The sequence below is a fragment of the Diuraphis noxia genome, unplaced genomic scaffold, assembly GCF_037042655.1.
Source record: "Diuraphis noxia isolate RWA-SAM2 unplaced genomic scaffold, SU_Dnox_SAM2 contig0001, whole genome shotgun sequence".
Lineage (NCBI taxonomy): Eukaryota > Metazoa > Arthropoda > Insecta > Hemiptera > Aphididae > Diuraphis > Diuraphis noxia.
This window is the reverse complement of record NW_028301711.1, coordinates 24,427,351-24,447,332: the sequence shown is the minus strand read 5'-3', so window position 1 is coordinate 24,447,332 and position 19,982 is coordinate 24,427,351. Positions and strand designations below refer to the sequence as shown.

The window sequence follows — 19,982 nt, the reverse complement described above, 5'->3', positions numbered from 1 at the left end:
TGTATAGTTGTTGACTAGTTACAGGGTTTTTTTTTTGTTCAACATGACTTAATATTTTGTTTTATGCACTGCTATAGATAGGATGAGGATGTATATTGAGTAGATTAATTCAAAACACAATACAATGATTATGAAATCGCCATATTTTATAATAATAATTGTACATATAATAATTAGCTATTTGGTTTATTTACAAATAAAAAAATATATATAATATGTTACAAAAATACGATAGCAGTACAAACTAAAGTGAATATGAATAAAATAAATAAATACTAAAATACATTTTATATTTACGTATTGCTTATAATTTACACCTTATACAAATTATGTGATTTATTTTGACATACATAGATTTATTTTACTTATTTTACTCAAGCTCAAAGATCATTACAATATGAAATCACACATGTTTTTTCTTGAAAAACAATAAAAATAAAATAATTGTCAATTGGCCTCCATGGGCAATAAAAAAAATATAATAATTAACAAATTGTTCTATGACTAATAATAATAATAATAATAATAATAATATTGGAATTCATTTCTATAAATTAATTCTTGTAGACTACATTACCCTGTATTCGTAACATTATAAAATAATATTTAAGGCCCCTAAAATAAAGGTTACTTTAGTTTGTTTGTAAATAAATAGAGTTAATAATAATTTCCATACATCTTATTGCTTTTATAAGTGTTTAAAATCTAAATGATAAATATTACACAGTATTTTTAATGTACAGCATTGCTATAGTTTAAAATGTAAACAGAACATTAATATTATATACGGGTGTATGTTAATACAATAAGATGAACATTTGGTCAAAGTAGAAACATTTGTCATGTAGTATACAATATGAGTAAATAATATAAATAAAAATAAAATTTAACATGTTAAAAAAAACCATGAAAATATTGGTTACAGTGTACAGTAGAGTAAGATACATGATTGTTATAGAAATATTAGTTGACATTTCTTATAACAAAATGATACGTAAAAAGATTTTGATTAACTTTATTAAAAATAATGTAGATAAAGAAAATATTGATCACAAGACATATAACTACTAAACATTTTATATAATATCACCACATTATCAGAAAAGTGTGTATTGATTCTAACCAAATTGCGGTAGATAATTAAGAAAATAATCAAACACTCAAACAATAATAAGACAATAGTATAATATAAATTACAAATACATACAAGTATATGTAATAAAAAAAAATAGAAAATATCACTACACAGAAATGTTATAAGGTTTAATGTTTTAGAATTAAGAGATATGTATATATATTATATATACTTATTATACCTATATATACACAGATAGGAAAAATGAAAAATACAAATTCTTAATTAGACTAGATTGCTTGGAGACTAGAAATCAACTTCTAAACATAAAACCAAAGAATAATAATAGTACAATCATTATATAAATCCACCATGAACCCAATGATTAAAAATCTTATCAAGCAAAACACTAAGTATTTATAATTGTTTTAAACTAGATCTGTTACGAATGTAATAATTACTATTTACTTTCCAGAAATAATGAAATCAATATAAGCAAATAATACAGTCAAAGTATGATTGTCACATTATACAGCCATATTTTTAAATATCTATATCGTTTATGAAAAATTACAATTTATATATTTTTTTTAAATAGTATCTTTATGCTGAAAAAATAAAAATATGTTAGTATCGCTCTCTTTACTTCAGAAATCACTTTAATTCTTATAATTTTTAAAGAGAACCATTACCATATAACAAATCCATACAATACATTTAAATTAAATATATAAATCATATTGTAGCAGATAATAAAAATAACAAACAAATAATTGGTATGGACATTGATTTCAAATCATAGGGTTCAAAAAATACTATAGGACAAATATATAAATATTGTAATATATAATATAAAAACACACAATCATATTTTATCTTAAAATGTAATCACTATACTCAATTGCATTATCTCCTACTGTCATTAAATTAATTAAAAAATATAATTTATATGTATATATATATATATATGTTACTCTTCTTATTTTCTATCACATTTTATTTGAATAATATATTTAACATAACAGTTATCACATACGAAAAAATACGCCTTATTGACAATACATATCGCCAATGGGAATTTTGTTACGTCATATTTAAAACGAAATATTTAATGCAGACAAATTAAAAAATGTCTACAATACGATATCACAGTAAAATTGTCTCAACAACTTTTTTCTTTAACTATTATTTATAACTATTATACTTTCCTTGCTGGAAAAATGTCGCCGACGACGACGACATTGTGTGTTATTTTACCACCTCCTCTTCATCTTCGCCATCTTCTTCATCATCAGAATGTTGCACTACAATAGGCATGATGGGAACGGTTTTATATTTGACTCTTTTTGGATCAAATGGGTCTACTACAACATGTTCTGTACCCTTTATCTCAGCCCGACAATAAGGGCAACCTTGGCCATCAGACTCCTGATAGAAAGAAACAAAATAATACAATCATTATTTTATATAACCAAAATAACACATTAATGGAAATTCACTGAACATAAGTATAAAACACTGTACAAGCTGACATACCATCCAAGAGTTCAAACATGGTGTGCACAAAAGATGACCACATGGCTCAATGCGAACGTCCTTGTCGTTTTCTGTGCATATTTTACATATCTGAAAAGTAGATCCCATTTCACAGTACATTTCGTACTGCTCATGAGTAACTCTAATATGATTTTCTGGACTTTGTTCCACAGCATTTGACAGATCTGGGTTTCCTTTTTGTCCATCTGGATAGAGATAACTGAAAAAATCAAAATAGTGGTTAATAATCAGTTTACTTACAAACTCTAATTTTAACAATACAGCAATAAAAGTCCTAAAAAGAATTCAGTCACAACATAGTAATAAAAATACAAATACTTTATAGTTTAAATGGAGACAGCTGTACTTTAGAGATATGCATAGCAACTATGTAAAAATGAGAATAATTTTCAAAGATAACATAAGAAAACTTTTAAAACTATAATCATTAATAAGTAATCATAGTTACTGAACAGTATTTTACATTATATTTATCAAAACAGTAATAATTTAGTTCCTATATTTTTAACAGAACTAAATTAACATTTTAATTTTTGATGAAAAACTACTGATAATCTTTTTAAAAATATCATACAAATAATATTTAAAAATTTTAAATTATGAAACTGAGTAAAATTTTACTGTCCTGACATATATAATATATAAGCTGATAACACCAAATGCAATTTACCCTGTAAATAATTAAAAACATATTTTTTTTCTTTTATGAAAATCTACTTACAATCCTTCACGAGCACCATCTAATAATGCTTGACATAAGGATTTATTTTGAGGAATGGTCTGTAATATTTCACCCTCTGTTGTCACGTAACCAATAGCCCACTGTCCAAGTCGTGTGCAGCTTAGACGGAATACATAACTAATAACAAACCAATATAATAATTAATAACTATTAAATAAGAGGTACAATAATAATTTCAACAATAAATGTATAAAATACAAATAATTATTTTACACTAATTTAATATCATAAAATTGTGTACTGATTTCAATAATATCAATGACCAATTATTGTATGTAGTATTTTTATTCAAATTAAAAACTAAGCAACTGATAAATCTAACTTGTTTTATTCTTTTTATTTCTAAAAATATTGGAATCAATAGGCCATTGATTCAAGATAGTCTGTAAGAGAAAATTTTAAATATAAACATTATCTTAAAACAATTTATTTGATATATTGTAACTAAAATCAATAACCAATAATTCTGGAGATGAATACTGATACTCGGTAAAGTGTGAAACATTAAAACCCAATTACATTACATTATTAATTTATTTAAGTATTAATCTATACTATTTATATTGTGTTATTTTATCTTATTATAAGTTTTAAGTATTACATTAAAATTTAACAATCAGATTAATCAGGTTTATTTGTACATAAAATCAATTAAAAGTATTCAATTGTGTGATACACATAAAATTACAAACCTCCCTGGTCGAGTGATAAACTTTTCTAAACGAGCTTTAACTTCATCATATGTTAAAAATGCAACATATCCTGGATGCGTAACAGCTAATATCTTCCAATTTCTTAGTAAAGTTGGCCAAGGTTGAAACAATCTAAACAATAAAAAAATGTATCAGTTGTAAATTTAAAAAAATATATGAAAATAATTTGTAGAATAACTAATCCATTAATTTACCTGGTAAAAACGTCAAACTCAAAATTTGATATGTAATCATTGCATGTTAAATCTATTGTTGATTTGAGAGCCATAGCTTCTAATCCACTCACAATTGGATGTACGTCATGAAGAGCACTACGAAATAATTTCCAAGGAACTACAGTGCTATTAAAAAAAAAAAAAAAATAATAAATTATGATAATTTATAAATCAATTATATCACAATGATTTTCTTTTATTAATACAATTAATATAAAGATAGATTAATACATTGGACAATCTAAACATAGTAATAAAATGTATACATGAACCCATACAATAAAAATAATATTATACTTATAATAAACACAAACACTTAAAATTAAAATAAATCTAAACATTTATTATCATTTCAACTTGACAACAGGGCCGGATTGGCCCATCGGGATACCGGGAAACTTCCCGGTGGGCCGGTATCCTTGAGGGCTGCTATAGACGCAAACAGTTTTTAATTTTGTTATAAATTGTCATGAATTTTTTTTTCATATTTTTCAATATTTATTATTTATTTATTTACTAGTTTATCACGTCTTTATCATAATTATTTTAATTTCTGACTTCTTATCACTTCTTATCTCATAATATGATAATAGTAAGCAACTTCAATGACATTAAAAGTGGTCTTCCAGCTGAAGCACTTGATGTTATAGTCTCAAAATTAATAAAATTTGATTCAGAAGTTACTGCTGATAAATTAAGGACAGAATTAATACACTTTTCTAATAATTGGGAGTCATTAAAAATAAATATTGCAGAGTCCTATACCTTGAATCACATTGATGATGAAGATAATGATGATAATGATGAAGACAAATTAAAGAAATACAATAATTGCACAACACTGTCGACCTGTAAGAATTGTGCTACCTGTTGTTATACACTACATATGAAATTTAATCTTTATAGTAATGCTTATAGCACATTTAGCTTACAAATTTTTACTTACTTTGCCAACGACACAAGTAAGATCATTTTTCCTGAAGGTTTAACTTAAAATATTATAAGAATATCCTTTTCTTTTTATAGGTAGCTTGTGAGAGATCATTCTCTATACTTAAATGTATTAAGACCAGATTGAGAAGCACATTATCTGATTCATATTTAGAAGATTTTATGCTAATGGCAGTAGAGAAAAAAATGTTAAATGATATTGACACAGAAAATATCATTAATAAGCTAAAAAAAAAAAGTGCATTACTCAATAAAGAACTCTGAACTTTCATATTAAATTATTTTGCTATATTATGTATGTGCAAATTTTATTTTAATAAATATAAGTCAGTAAACAAAATTGTAATTTTTAAAACTTTAAATCGTGATTTGTGGGGGGGAGGGAGTTTAACCACCTATAAAAACACGAGTAATATTATGTATAACATTAGATATTATAGTATAGAGGGCCGGTCTCAATAATTTTCCCGGGCCGAAAAATTCTGCCGATCCGTCCCTGCTTGACAATATATATATTACATAAACATTTTTTTATAAAGGAATTAATAAAAAAGTAGCTTATTATTTATATTGACATATTTGAAGACAAAATAAATCAGTTAAACATTACATACAACAAAATAAACTTTTGTTTACATGTGAAACATTGACTACATACAATTTTTAATTGAAGATTTAAAACATTAAAAAAATTAGTTTTTTAAAATATTAGTACAGGCTGTTAAGACTTAACATTTTTAAAAACAAATTGGAAATTCATTTTTAATTTCAAGATATTAAAATTGTAATTATTGTATTTATATTTTAGTGTCAATGCCTTGTATACAATAGATTATTAATAGAAAATTATCAATTAAAAATAATCAATTGCTAAAATCCAAATAATATGTACTAGAATACTGGAATCTAAACACAATTTATATTCTACAGCTATTCGTTGTATCATGATGTAATGAATCCAAGAATATTTTATACTTTCATAAGTAATATACCTAATATTAATCATTGATTGATTTAAGTATGTTATAATATCAATAATATCATATATTATTAGGTAGATGGAAACATTTTGCTTACATTTTATGAGTTAAATTTATATAATAAATTAAAATATAATTTTAAAATAATACATTTTAAAAACTATAATGACAATAAAAACAAACACCATTGAAAATTGAACAAGCAATATATAAACAAGGAAAAAATATATATTAATAAAATACTTGAACCTATCTATGGATCCATCAAGAGGTTGATATGCAGATGGGTAATTCAGATAAAAATCAAATTTATATTGGTAGGTTTTTTACAATAGGAACTACAGTTTTAAAAATACTTTAATAAATAGGTATTTTAAACTGTGACAGGAACGTTGAACATAACGTTTCAACAATATTTATCTTTATATCATATTTTTTCAATGCATCTCTAAGTAAAAAATTCTTCCCATCTCTCTCTGAAATCTACCTAATCAATCTCATTCATAAAAAAACAAATAAATCACTAGTTTATTTTCAATATTTATATCAACAATTTCTATTTTCTCAAAAATAATTAACTATAAACTCATTAACTTATCTACATAAACACATTAATTCTGCAACAAAATGAGTTTTGTTGTAACAAATCAATTGTGACTAATTTAATAGCATTTAAACATGATATATTCAATTTTTTCTCTAACAGTCAATAAACTAATGTTATATAAACTGATTTTGAGAAATATACTATACTTTAAGAATGAGTAGAGTGCACTGATAAGCACTTGGTAGGTTAAATACCTGCTATGCTTGTAGTCCAGAGAAAATATGCAATGGTTTCACGTACCTACTATCTATATTTATCATTTACGACCCAGCAGGTAGCTTAAAGCTACCCAACTGTCGCCTATAAGTCATTCAAACATTGGGACTCTATTTATAACTCTTGACATTGTGATAATAAAAAAGTAACAAAACTAATAACTTCCATCAAAAGGGAATTAATTAAGTCTAAAAATAGCATATGTTTTAAAAATTTTTATTACTTATGGTTTGTCATTAAATTAAGTACCATATAATGTGCCATTGTGATCAAGGGTATGAATAGAATGAATTTCAAGTTTTATTTAGTCAGCTATATTATGTGTTTCGAGTGCACAGAAAACAATTTTATAGATTATATTAGGTTAGTTGTTTTATTATTAAGGTACTTATACACATACATTTATTTATCAAGTGTAAATGCAACTGGTAGCCAAACATAAATACATTAAAAGCATGCATAATTAAACATAAATATTCTACAATATGGATATAACAAGAAGCGAATTACATATTTTTAAATTGTTAATTGTTTATACATGACTATCGGAGACAAAAATATGGTTTAAATTTTTAACTTTTCTGTGGCACAACAATGATTTTAAAAAAAGTACAGCCATAGATATTTTAGATTTTTAAGATCATGTATAAGTGAGTGAAACATATTACTTAAAAGTTAAGATTATACTTTTTCCTATGTAATTTAACTTAATTGATTAAATGATTTTTTTAAATACTCCTTAAAAAATTGATAGAAAAAGCTGATTCTTTTCATTACTTTCAAAATTTTTCTATCGGTTATCAATTTTCAGTTAAAATATCTCTATCAGCAAAAAACAGTTCATTTTTTAACCAAAAATCAATTAATAGTATAAGCAACAACCATCATGCTCATGATTTTTTATCAAAATCTCTGATTCAACGTTTTTATATATAGTATAAAAACATGGCCATATAAATTATTGATAATATGAATTTACCAATAATAAACACTGTGCTATAATCTAAAAAGGTCGAAAATGTGTTCATTGTCAAGTTTAAATTGTTTTGTGAATACATTTCTGAAGTTCTACAATGTGTATTAGGTATATAATTATTATAAAATACCCAATTACATTTAAATTTTTAAATTTTTATTTGGAATAAAAGATGTGTTTTAAAAATGTTTAAGTGCATAATTTTTTATTTACGTACTAGGTACATAATTATATCACTACTTTACTTACTATTATACCTACATTATTAAATTTATAAATATTTATGACTTATGGTAACCTTTCAAAATGTGACACTCTTGATTTGAAAAGGGTATGACAGGGCTGCTGCAATCAGAGGAGCTTTCAATGGAGTACAGGAAATAGTATTGGAGGAATATCCTATAGCAAATTAGTGAATGTAAACTCATTCATTGAATTGTATATTAAACGATGCATCAAAATTACAACCTGATAGAAACTGCATTGGGGTAATAAGAGAAATAAATACATTTATTAGAGCATAGGTAAAAAGATCTAATATCATAAAAACAAAATTATCTGAACATGGAATTAACCTAACCTAACCTTCACGTTTAATGAATTACTATGACACTAGATGGATGAAGCAATTGTTATTTTCAAAAATAAATATTTATAAAATATATTATAAATATTGAATAATAATTGAATCTATGAAACAAATAATACCAAATAATAATGATAATGGAACAGCTGCTCGATCATTTCATAAAAAACTTTGTGATTTTGAGTTTTTATAACATTGGTCACTATTAGCAAAATTTTGGCTATAACTCATCAAATATTAGTTAGTCTACTAAAACCTGATATTAATATAAATTGGGATTTAAGTTCTGCTATTGGGCTCATAGAACTTGTAAAATCAGTCATGATATTAGATCAATGTTGAAATTGAAATTAAACACTTGTATTTAAGTGCTAAAGCTATTAATTCTAAACTTATTGTTGAACCATCAATACCTAGGATTGTTGGGATTCTAAGTCATCGCCATAATTATTTAACTAACTCTTCAGATGTATATTATAGAATAAATGTATTCATACCATATTTTAATGAATTATACATATCATTAGTCAGCAGATTTTCCAAACGCAAAAAACTCTATTAAGCTTATCAAATTATAACCTACCAATAGATGCAATCAATTCAAAATATCAAAATATTTTTGATGCTGTAGTCTTTTACCTTGCTGATTTTTAAATTGGTGAATCTATGATCTAAGGTGAGTGGGATATTATGGGTTAAAAAGTGGAAAATATTTGATACAACTATTACAAAAATTCCAAAAAATGCTCTAATGCCCATAAATTATGTCAATTTAATTTGATTTGTACCTTAAAATTTTGGCTGAAAATATTATGTACAGTACAGATTATTATGAGTGTAGAGAAAGGATTTTCCACTCTTGCAAGACTTAAAAAATATGTAGGTAAGAAATAAATGTAGAAATGTCCGATTAACTGGATTAGCTTTAATGACTACACAAATATACAGTTGCAAATTGATGACATTGAAAATAATTTTATAAAAACAATGGTTCTATAAAAATAATAGTATAAACACTATGAAATTGATCTACCAACTATTCTTTATAGTTATTACCTACATATTTAGGTATTAAATAATGTATCAATATTAAACTTTTCCTGACAAAATTTGAGTCAAAATTTTAATAACTAGATACCTAAAATACGGAAAAAAGTACAATTTAAAAAAATATTTTAATTAATTATTACAAAGTAAAAAATTATTGATATCAAATTATTATTATTTAACACTCGAATAATAGCATAAAAGTATGAAAAGGTCTATACAGTGAATTTACAGTAGTAAAAAGTTATTTTACTTTCTATTATACCACTAGTATCTCAACATAATATGTGCCAAACATTATATAAATTAAATTAAATGTTAAAAAGCTTAAGTGTTCCATAGGTTATATCCGAGGTTATATCCATTTCCCTATTCTCTACAGTATCAAACTATATAAACTATAAACTTGAGCTACAAAAGAGAAGCCCATATAATTTAAATAGAACGAAAAATAATGATGATATATATATTTTTTTTTATTCAATTTATATTATATTAAATATTATATATATATATATATATATATTAATACTATAGGAGCTACCACCTGTTTTGTAACAACATTTTTCATTGAATTTATAGGTAAAAAAAGTTGTTTTTTAATATTGAGTATCAAAATATAAGACTGACCCCTTTTATACAATTAACAAAATTATTTTATTATAATATATTATATTTTATAATAGATAAGTATATTTTTCCATTCTAATGATGCCCCATAATATTTTAAGTTTCATAGTCAATTATTAATATATTTAAAATTTTTAAAAATGTATTGTTCTTTTATTCCCGGATTCTATTTTAATATAGTCATGTTTTAGATAGGTACTTTATTTTATTTAAAAACTTTTACAGTCAGTTCAGATACCCTACAATATTTTTTAACTAAAATGAAAAATATTATCTTATTACAATTAACATAATGTTGATAATAATCGCTAATATTAAAATCTACCAACCTATGTTCTTTGAATAAAATTACAATTATTTTTTATTAATTCTTAACGAAACTAAAATAATAGTTATACATAGATATCAATCTATAATAGTCGAATTTGACTGATTTATTTGTGTTTTTCCACACTCCACCACATATTTTTCACTAATTTTATGAATGTACATAAATTATTGAAAAGTATTTAATAATCAATATAATATATTGAATACTAAAATTATTAGGTAGTAAATAAGTAGTAAGCCAAGGTTCTCTTGTTATCTCAGATTTATGAAAATTGAAACTGGCCATCCTACTGTTGGTTGGTACTTATCGAGGTACTTATCATGTAAATAATTTAATGATAATCTAAATACAAATTAAATTTAAGTATTAAATACATGATTTTAATGTATAATAATACATACCCCGGAACATATTTATCTAGGTTACAGAGTTATATCCCCAGTTTTATATCTTAATTTTTAACAACTGATATTGGTACATAAAAGATTTACTAATTTTCTTGGTTTTGTCAGATAAATAAAAATAGTTTTTTGTTATTTGTAGGTAAATGTAACCACTATCTTTTTGATTTTTGTTGTACATTTTGACTTTTATAGCTGTTGTTGAAGGAAAAAAATCATTCTTTAAAAATGAGAGTAAAATTATGGATATAAATTAACATCTTTGCTATTATCTTAAAAGGTTTGCTCTACAATTTTCTAACATTTGCTTTTTTAATATTAGCATTAAAATGATTTAAAAGTTATATAGAGATACATTTATGTCCTTACCTCATTCCAAAGTTAGATCTCCAAAATTCTGCAGCATCACTTTTGGTTATTCTAAACTTATCACCAGCAAACCTATGATTTGGAAATAATGCTTTGAGCTCACTAAGCATATGGCTGAACACTAAACTCAATTTTGTCAAATTTCTCCTATAATGTGAATTTTCATCATACATTTTTTCCTTGCCCTCCTTGAACAATTTTATGGCTTGTTTGCATTTACGTATCACATTCAAAATAAAAACATTGAAATGCTCATTGTTGTACAGCTCAGAAAGGTCATTCTCATACTGTGTGTAAATGAACCTGAGCCGCTGATACGTGTCTGGCAGTATGTCAAGTATGAACGGTGGCGAGTTCTTTAGGTTCATCTTGGAATGTTGACACAGTTTCACAACCTTGTCCATCAGCTTCCATGTCTTCTCTAGCGTGCGCTTATCAATGGACGCTTTAGGCGATGTAATGGCTTCGGCAAAGGCACCATGCAATTTCATCAATATCGAAGCCAGATTCCTAGGCTGTATCATTCGATTTGTGCTCGATGACATCATGACGTACAAAAACATCAATAGCTACGGACACTGAGCAATGGATCACGGTTGTGACTGTCGCCGGACCGGCATCACTGGTCCGCCATACATAACATATCGTCAGACGTCGGTCGTCGATCGGCCGCCAAATGAGTCAGTACAACAATGATTCGTGTGTTGCACTATCTAGATACCTCAGCTACAGTGACTCAAACAGCAGACTACCATGGTGGCGATTTGACGCGAGGACCGCCAACGCGAAATTATGAAAGCAATAAAACCGGAGAAAATTCGATCGGCGATGAGTCGAGCACAGCCCGCACCGTTTTATTTACACATCGACATCGTCGCGAGAAATTAATAATTAATATTAATATAATATTATTCGTTATTATTATTATTATTATTATTTATTGTGTCTGAACTCTGGGCTACGGAGAAACGCGTATCGTTATCAGTGAGTTAGAGTGAGAGAATGTGCAAAAGAGGAAGTGGACAATTATTATTATCATTCGACACGGAAATGAAAAATATCCAAGGTTTTCGGTCGGCCGTCGTATGGTGCGGAGTGTTACGCACCATACCGCAACGGTGCATAGACCCGTTACTTCAGTACTACGTCATGCCCCCGTCAGAGCCGACTGAAAGAAGCAACTCAAGACTCGACGCAGTGTCGCTGTCTCTGTCTAGTGCTCCGTGGCCCGTGCTCCGTCATATCTATTACTCGTACAGGATTAATATTATACCCATAAGGCCATAACGGCAGTCGGCGGCGGAGGCGGCATGACGTGTCACCGTTATGCGGGCCGAGTGGCAGACCATGATTGGAGTGAAACTTTTTATTTCTCACGTTTTATGGTATTTTCTGGTTTGTTGTACGATAGTGCGACGTGGCGGCATTAAGCCGTTGGTACTCACTACTCACAGTTATCGCGGTTCCTCGCCAGTCACGTAGTGCATTACGAATTACGTAAATTAAATTAGGCACCAGACACAGTGCCGTCCTAACCACCAGTCCACCAACAACGCGCTAGGGCAACAATATTTGATGGCCCTCTCCCTCCTACGAAAAAATATTGATTTCACATATTTTTAATTAACCTCTTACCTTAAATATGTTTAATACTTATTAATTAAAGGTTCCTGCATTTTTTTTTATACCTAACTATTGTCGTATACGCCGATCACTGACGTACACAAATAAACGAACAAATTAATTATAAGCACTTAGATATTGAACACTTTGATACATAGTATAATAGTATATAGTATATAGTATAAATATTCAAAGTAAATAATATCTTTTATGTTTATAAGAACAACTAATTTATTTTAATACCTAATTATAATAATGTTTTAAAAATTTTATAACAGGTAGATATAATATTTTCCAATATTTCAAACATTTGAACATTATTATGTATAAAACTCACTTGGGTTATGAAAAGGATTTTTTCTTAGCTTTAAGTTTTGCAAACTTTTCAACAATATTAGTCCAACCTATACTTCAAACAACTTCATCTTCAATGCTTAAAAAAGATAACGCCAATGTTTTTTAATTTGCCAAAGATAAACATAAATAATCTTAAGCTCTCTTGAGTACAGAGAAAGATTTTTTACCACTCGGGTTAGAGCATGGCATACAAACAAAAATGTTAAGAGCAATTTCAACATTAGGGAAATGGGAAAGTCATATTAAGTGATGGAGTATTAAGGTAGGTATCATGCCTTGCATGTTTTTCATACTTTCTGGTAAATTTGAAATATGTTTTTTAAATTGAATAATTTCCTCGACAAATTCTGTTCCTAAATTTTCAGGTTACATTCTTACTAGTTTTGATGCTTGTTTTCTTAAATCACAGGACTTCATTTTTTCAACTTCAGTAAAAAAACCAAATTTATTATACAATTCTATATATGCCAATAACGTTTCAATTTTTTTTCTTGATATTTTTCTATTTTGATCCCCACTCGTTATTTTTTTGGCTATTTGAAAGTAAAATTAAACACAATACTAATAGCGTAAATATTAATTACTAAAACGTAATTAATATTATGATTATTACGCCACTGATATATAATATTAATAGCTAGGCCTAAATCACACGTTCTGCGCTTCTGTGTGTGACGTGTACAACAAACAACAGTCAACATTGTAGATTGTACAAGTTATTAGTATTGAATAAGTGATGATTATTTACTGAATTTTATCGAACGTCTCTAACTTGATTTATTTTTAATTTTTAGAAGTGAGTAAAATTGATACTGAGTACTGAGTTGATTATAATTTATAACCACAAATATCTATACATAATATCATTGAAACCGGTAATAAATACCAGTATTTACATTGATTAAATATACAATATTGTATTGTATGTATTATTACAGTGTTGAACAGTGCCTGATTTAGGGGGGTACCAGGGTGACTAGTTACCCGGCCCCAAGGAGTGGCCCCAAAAGTTTTGCTAGTTTTATATATTATTATAATATTAATAAATGTATATGAGGCCTCTTTTTATTTAAATCCCCGGCCCCAAAATTTGTAAATCAGGCTCTGGTGTTGAATCCAGACAATTTTCCTGGGGGGCTCACTTTTTTTCATTTTTTCATTTTTTCATTTTGGTATTTGAATTATATACCTATTTATATCTATTAATAGGTAGTTATTCTTACTACAATTTATAATTTAGACATTTCAAATTTATATAAAACTACAAAACAAATTACTTTTTTAAATTTTTAAATCAATCTAAAGTTGTCACACATTATAAATCGTATTACCTATTATAATTATTTATTGCAATTCAGAAATTATAAATATTTAAAAAGTTATAAAACAAATTATTAATTGTTAAATCAATCTAAGGTTAATCTAATGTCGTCACATATTATAAATTGTATTATTATAATTTATTAAAATTCAGAAATGAAGATATACATGATATACACCTAATAACTATTAAGTACTAGCTGAACCCGTGAATTTTGTAGCCCGTTGAAAATCCTACCTATTACTCAAACTATGTGTTAAATTCGTTACCTATGATTATGTAGCAGTATGTTTTTATACTTATAGATGATAACGGTCTTGATTCATTACGATATCGATGGACTGGTACGTTGTCATGTCACCTAGAATTTTGTTTAAAATGGTAATATTGATTGAATTTACATTTTAAATCATAGTTTTTGGCTGCCAATATGGCCCATGCATTGAGTCACTGACGATTACTGTAAGTTTGTGATAGATTAGTGTCAATTAACTCATTGCCTCATTGGTCGTCGATTGGAAACAAATAATAAAAAAAGCGGGTAAGTGGATGTCACTCTGCTGTACATTAGGGGGTGGGATGAACCTCCGACTAGGGAAGGTTAAATTTGAAAGCAATGATAGGTATCATTGTATACGAAAAACGATTCTGAACGGAGATGATTTGTCAGTCTAGGATATATTATATTTAAATAATGTCATATACCTATTCCATTTTGAAACAAATATTTTAATTTTCAATTAGGACGCATTTTAAAATAAGGCATGGTTAATCAATTTTTCCAAAAACATTGTATGTTGTTATCTTAATTCATAATACCTTAATTATCATAGATATACAATATACATATATCTGATTTGAGGATATCGTTATTGTTACACGATTTCATAAAAATTTAAAACTCAAACGCTCAAAACATTTTTCCTATAATGACGCTTCAAATTTTCTGTATAGCTATTTGAAGCAAAACTTATGGAAAACTTAGTGTTGAATTTTTTAACCTTACATATAAATACAAACAATTTTATGAATTTTTAACTACAAAATAATTTGCAAATATTCATGGTTTTGACGAATTTTTGTCAATATTTGAACTTCAAATGCTAATAAAAAAAAATTGTACATATGTATTCTTATAATTTTTTAATCGCTAAAAGAATAACTTATGAGAAACTTTGCATTAAATTTTCAAGTATTTTGATAGGGCCAGAAAAATTTGATCGATACTAAAATAAAAATTTTTCAGAAAAATTGAAAATTTCAGTTGTCTATCAATATCTCAAAAAAAGTCAAAATATTTCGAAAATTAAATCATGTCAAGAAAATGCCAATCTAAATAACTGGTAAAATGTTCAAGAATCTACGACTTATACTTTTTGAATAATATTAAATATTTAAAATCGTTTCAGGATAAATCGTTATCGTAACGATATTTTTACGCTATTTCGTAAAAATATAAAATTCAAACGCACTTAAAATTTTTCCTATAATGATGCTTCGAGTTTTCTCTATAGCTACTTGAAGGAAAACTTACTGAAAACTTAGTGTTGTATTTTTAATACTTAGTTATAAACACAAAATTTTTTATGACTTTTCAACTTCAAAATTACTTGCAAAGTTTTGCGTTTTGAACTATAAACGCTTACAAAAAATAATTGTGACTAACGATTTTTAATTTGTGTGTGTGTGTGTGTGTGTGTGCTTATGTAATTCAAAAACAAGTAGATAACTGCAGACACTTGAAATGTTCAACAAATAACTATATTATTATCATTTTTCATATACATGATAACATTTTTAAGCCATTTTGACTCTTTTTGAGCTATTTATAACCATAACACAATTTTTTAACTTTGTAAATTATTTTTTCAGTTAGAATTGTTTAAATCTATAGTTTTTATTTTCATTGCTAACATAAGACATTTTAAATTTTAATAGATGAATTAGACGATTAGTTTGTCTACCTCCATCGAAAGAAAAAATTCATCAAAAAAGTAAGCTACATTTAATATTTATTTGTAATATTTTCAATTTGTATTAATTATTTTTTTAACTATTAAATTTAATCATTTATGTAAGTATGCTTGGATGACACAGCGTATCCTCTCAGAATCTTTAATCGTAGGTAGATTGTTGTTTTTCTTTTTGTATATTTAGCAATGATTTATCATTGTATTCAAATATGTATTTATCACATCCATAACAATGGCATGCTTGACAATTACTATACAGCAGATGAACAAAGCAGACAGAGCAGTACCCACTTATCCACCATTTTTGTGCTAAAAATACATTTGAAATTAGTTGAATATTGTAGAATGTAGATTAATTGTAATTTTAATTTTAATTTAATATTTTTGTTTTTATAATAATAATAAAGTTTAGTTGTATTCATAATTTACGAAAAGAACTTCAGAAACTCGAAGTTCGAACTGTTTTAAACCTAGTAATTTAAAAACTAAAAAATTATTTTATAAACACTGAATTCTAAGTCAGGAATTTTTTAAAGTATTAATTGAGCTACAATATTGAATAGTTAATAAGTAAAGAAGTATAGAATTACATAAATAATCATTTTACTAGTCATTTTAGTATTTTACTATCTGTCTATCTATTCAAGTTAAGAAATGTAATCGGCAACCAGTGATGTACACAGCTATTTTCAATGGAGGGGGGCTTGCATTAAAACAATTATATACATATATACATTATACATAAATAAATCATAATAATATTATGTTGTTTAACTAAGATTTATTTTCATCATAAAACAATATCTAATTTCCTGGGTTTTTGTACCAAAACATCAATGAACTCTTCAGAAGTTTAAGTTACAGCACGGTATACGGCAGGGGTGGCCAAAATTTTTTTGGTCACGATCTACAAAAAATATAATTCACATTTGAAGAACGACATTTATAGAAATTTTTTTTTATTATTGAATAGTTATAATTATTAAGAAACATACTTGCATAAAGTGGATATAAACATACAATTAGTATTATAAACTAATTATTAAAAATAATATAATAATAAATAATAATTTCTAAAATCTAAGTTTAATTAACATATTATTTTCAACACTAGCCACACTAGTACGACAAGTATCTTGTGTGAATCAATATGAGACATTTTTGTAAACAGAAGCACGATTCTTGTGGCCGGCCAAAATGTCTCGTGTGAAAGAGCTCTTATTGTATTAATACCTATTACCTACGTTTCGGCCGATGAGTTGGTCAAAAGAGAGTAGTGTTGTTATTAATTAATAATTATTCACCATCACCGAGCTGGGTAATTCCCGTATATTTTGTATAAGCAACTAATTATTGTTAAATAATTTAAGTTTTAATTAAATTGTAAAGTAACATTGGAGAAGTTTAATATGACTGAAGCGAATCCAATTCATAAACCACCAGCCTCTTTAAATTCACTATTTTTAACTCGTGTATTTTTATGCGCAACAAAACTTCAATTTTTTAAATAGCAATTTAAAAAGCAACCCCTATTTTAAATACAATTTTCGGATTGATATTTTATAGATTTTTCAGGTCATTTTGATCAATCAGCTAGTGTTGTGAATTTCAAATTGGCTAAATTAGAGCTAATAGATATAATTAAAAAATCTTAAAAATTTGAATATTTTTTTTTAATTTTGTGTTTTTATTTTCTTCTAAAGACCATGATGTAATCAAAATTATTAAAAGCAATAAATTATTTACTATTTAAAAATTATTATTCTATTTTATCGTTACACATTATGAAATAACATAATTTAAACAAGTATTTTCAGGAAACAAAATTCTATATTTATATTTTATTTTTTACAATAGACGGAATTTTGAATAGTGGAAGTTAAGGAAAGGATAGCGCTGTCGATTTCAGAGGTAGTTTTTAGAGAGGGTTTAAGGTTTATGTTGTCGGTTAGGCTTTTTATATTATTATTGTATTATTGAATTTGTAATTGTAAATATATAAACAATATTACCGTTATGATCTATTGGTAAAAAATGTATAAAATATATTGTTTTCGTATGAATTTTTTGTAATTTCTCTGGTTAAAAATATTATTGTATAGGCGAAAATTAGAAAAAAAACTTTTTTATGAATCTACTTGTTTGTTATGATGGCAAATCTAACGTTGTTAGTTCCAAAAATTGTTCTTTATTAATTATTAAGGTTATATAATATTATACTAGTTTATGATCGAATTTACGCTTTTCAAGTAAATGTTACGTTGTTTTATAGATACGTGTAGAGTAGGAAACAGTTTTAACTGCGCTATAACAATAATTTTACATATTTACATATTTGACCATTTTAGATATCACAGGTAAAGAGGGCGGAATTCAGATGTGCTTAAAAAAAAAACACGAGACGCAATAACTAGTATTCCTTTATATATACGGGACGCAATTCGTAAGCAGCGACGCATCGTTCCCATAGATAATAAAGAAAGGATAGGCCATTCGCCCTTATCATACGTTCTCAAACAATTTATGAATGTAGGTGCTTTTTTTTTAATCTATTACTTTTCCCATGATATTTTATATTTCTTTCTAAAATATAATTATGGTTTATAAATTTGAACATTTAATTTTAATTTAGTTATTATATTTTTAAATTATAAATTTATATTACAGGGGGTTTCAAAATGATTCATCCGATTACGAACTGATATAGTTCGGCAACGGTTAATCGCAGGTTAATGACCAATGTATTAATGGAAATATTAGATAACTAAGTTTATTTTAAGTTATCTAGTTGATAAATTTGGCACCGTAATGGTTAGTGAACTAGGAAACGAAGCACCAACCACAGCAATGGATCGGTCGCTGTAGTGCTAATGACGCTACATTTTGTCCATGGCCCCGTTCGCCGGATCTTACAATCTGTGATTTTTTTCTCTGGGGTTACATAAAAAGCATTGTTTATGTACCTCCCCTTCCAAAAGATCTTGACGAATTGAAAAGTCGCATTACAGACGCCATCAACTTGGTTACTGTCGACATGCTTCAACAGGTTTATGAGGAATTTGAATATCGCTTACCTAGATATATGTCGTGCAAGTAAGGCGGGTCATATTGAAAACTTATAAACATTGTATCTAAAACTTAAAATAATCCATTAAAACGTAAAGTTAATTCTAACATGATTAATCAAATTTTACAATAAATATGATTTTTTGAAATCGGATGAATCATTTTGGTACACCCTGTATATTAATTATTTATATTTTTTTTTTGACTATCCATCTCTACATGTTGTCTTATACACATTTCATAGAT

At 26.5% G+C, this 19,982-nt stretch overlaps 1 protein-coding gene and 1 long non-coding RNA gene across 2 annotated transcripts; one reads left to right on the top strand and one right to left on the bottom strand.

Annotated features, from left to right (window-relative positions):
- Positions 1-218: 218 nt before the first annotated feature.
- Positions 219-12,379, bottom strand: Cbl (E3 ubiquitin-protein ligase CBL). The gene is made up of 6 exons (XM_015512045.2): positions 11,397-12,379; positions 4,282-4,428; positions 4,067-4,198; positions 3,354-3,491; positions 2,612-2,831; positions 219-2,503 (listed from the first exon to the last, which is right to left on the bottom strand). Exons 1-6 carry the CDS (start codon positions 11,957-11,959, stop codon positions 2,324-2,326), a joined length of 1,380 nt encoding a protein of 459 aa, XP_015367531.1. The 5' UTR covers positions 11,960-12,379; the 3' UTR covers positions 219-2,323.
- LOC149060362 (uncharacterized) lies at positions 4,887-5,578 on the top strand. The gene is made up of 2 exons (XR_016189623.1): positions 4,887-5,264; positions 5,329-5,578. It is a non-coding gene; the product is annotated as an uncharacterized LOC149060362 (long non-coding RNA).
- Positions 12,380-19,982: the final 7,603 nt, after the last annotated feature.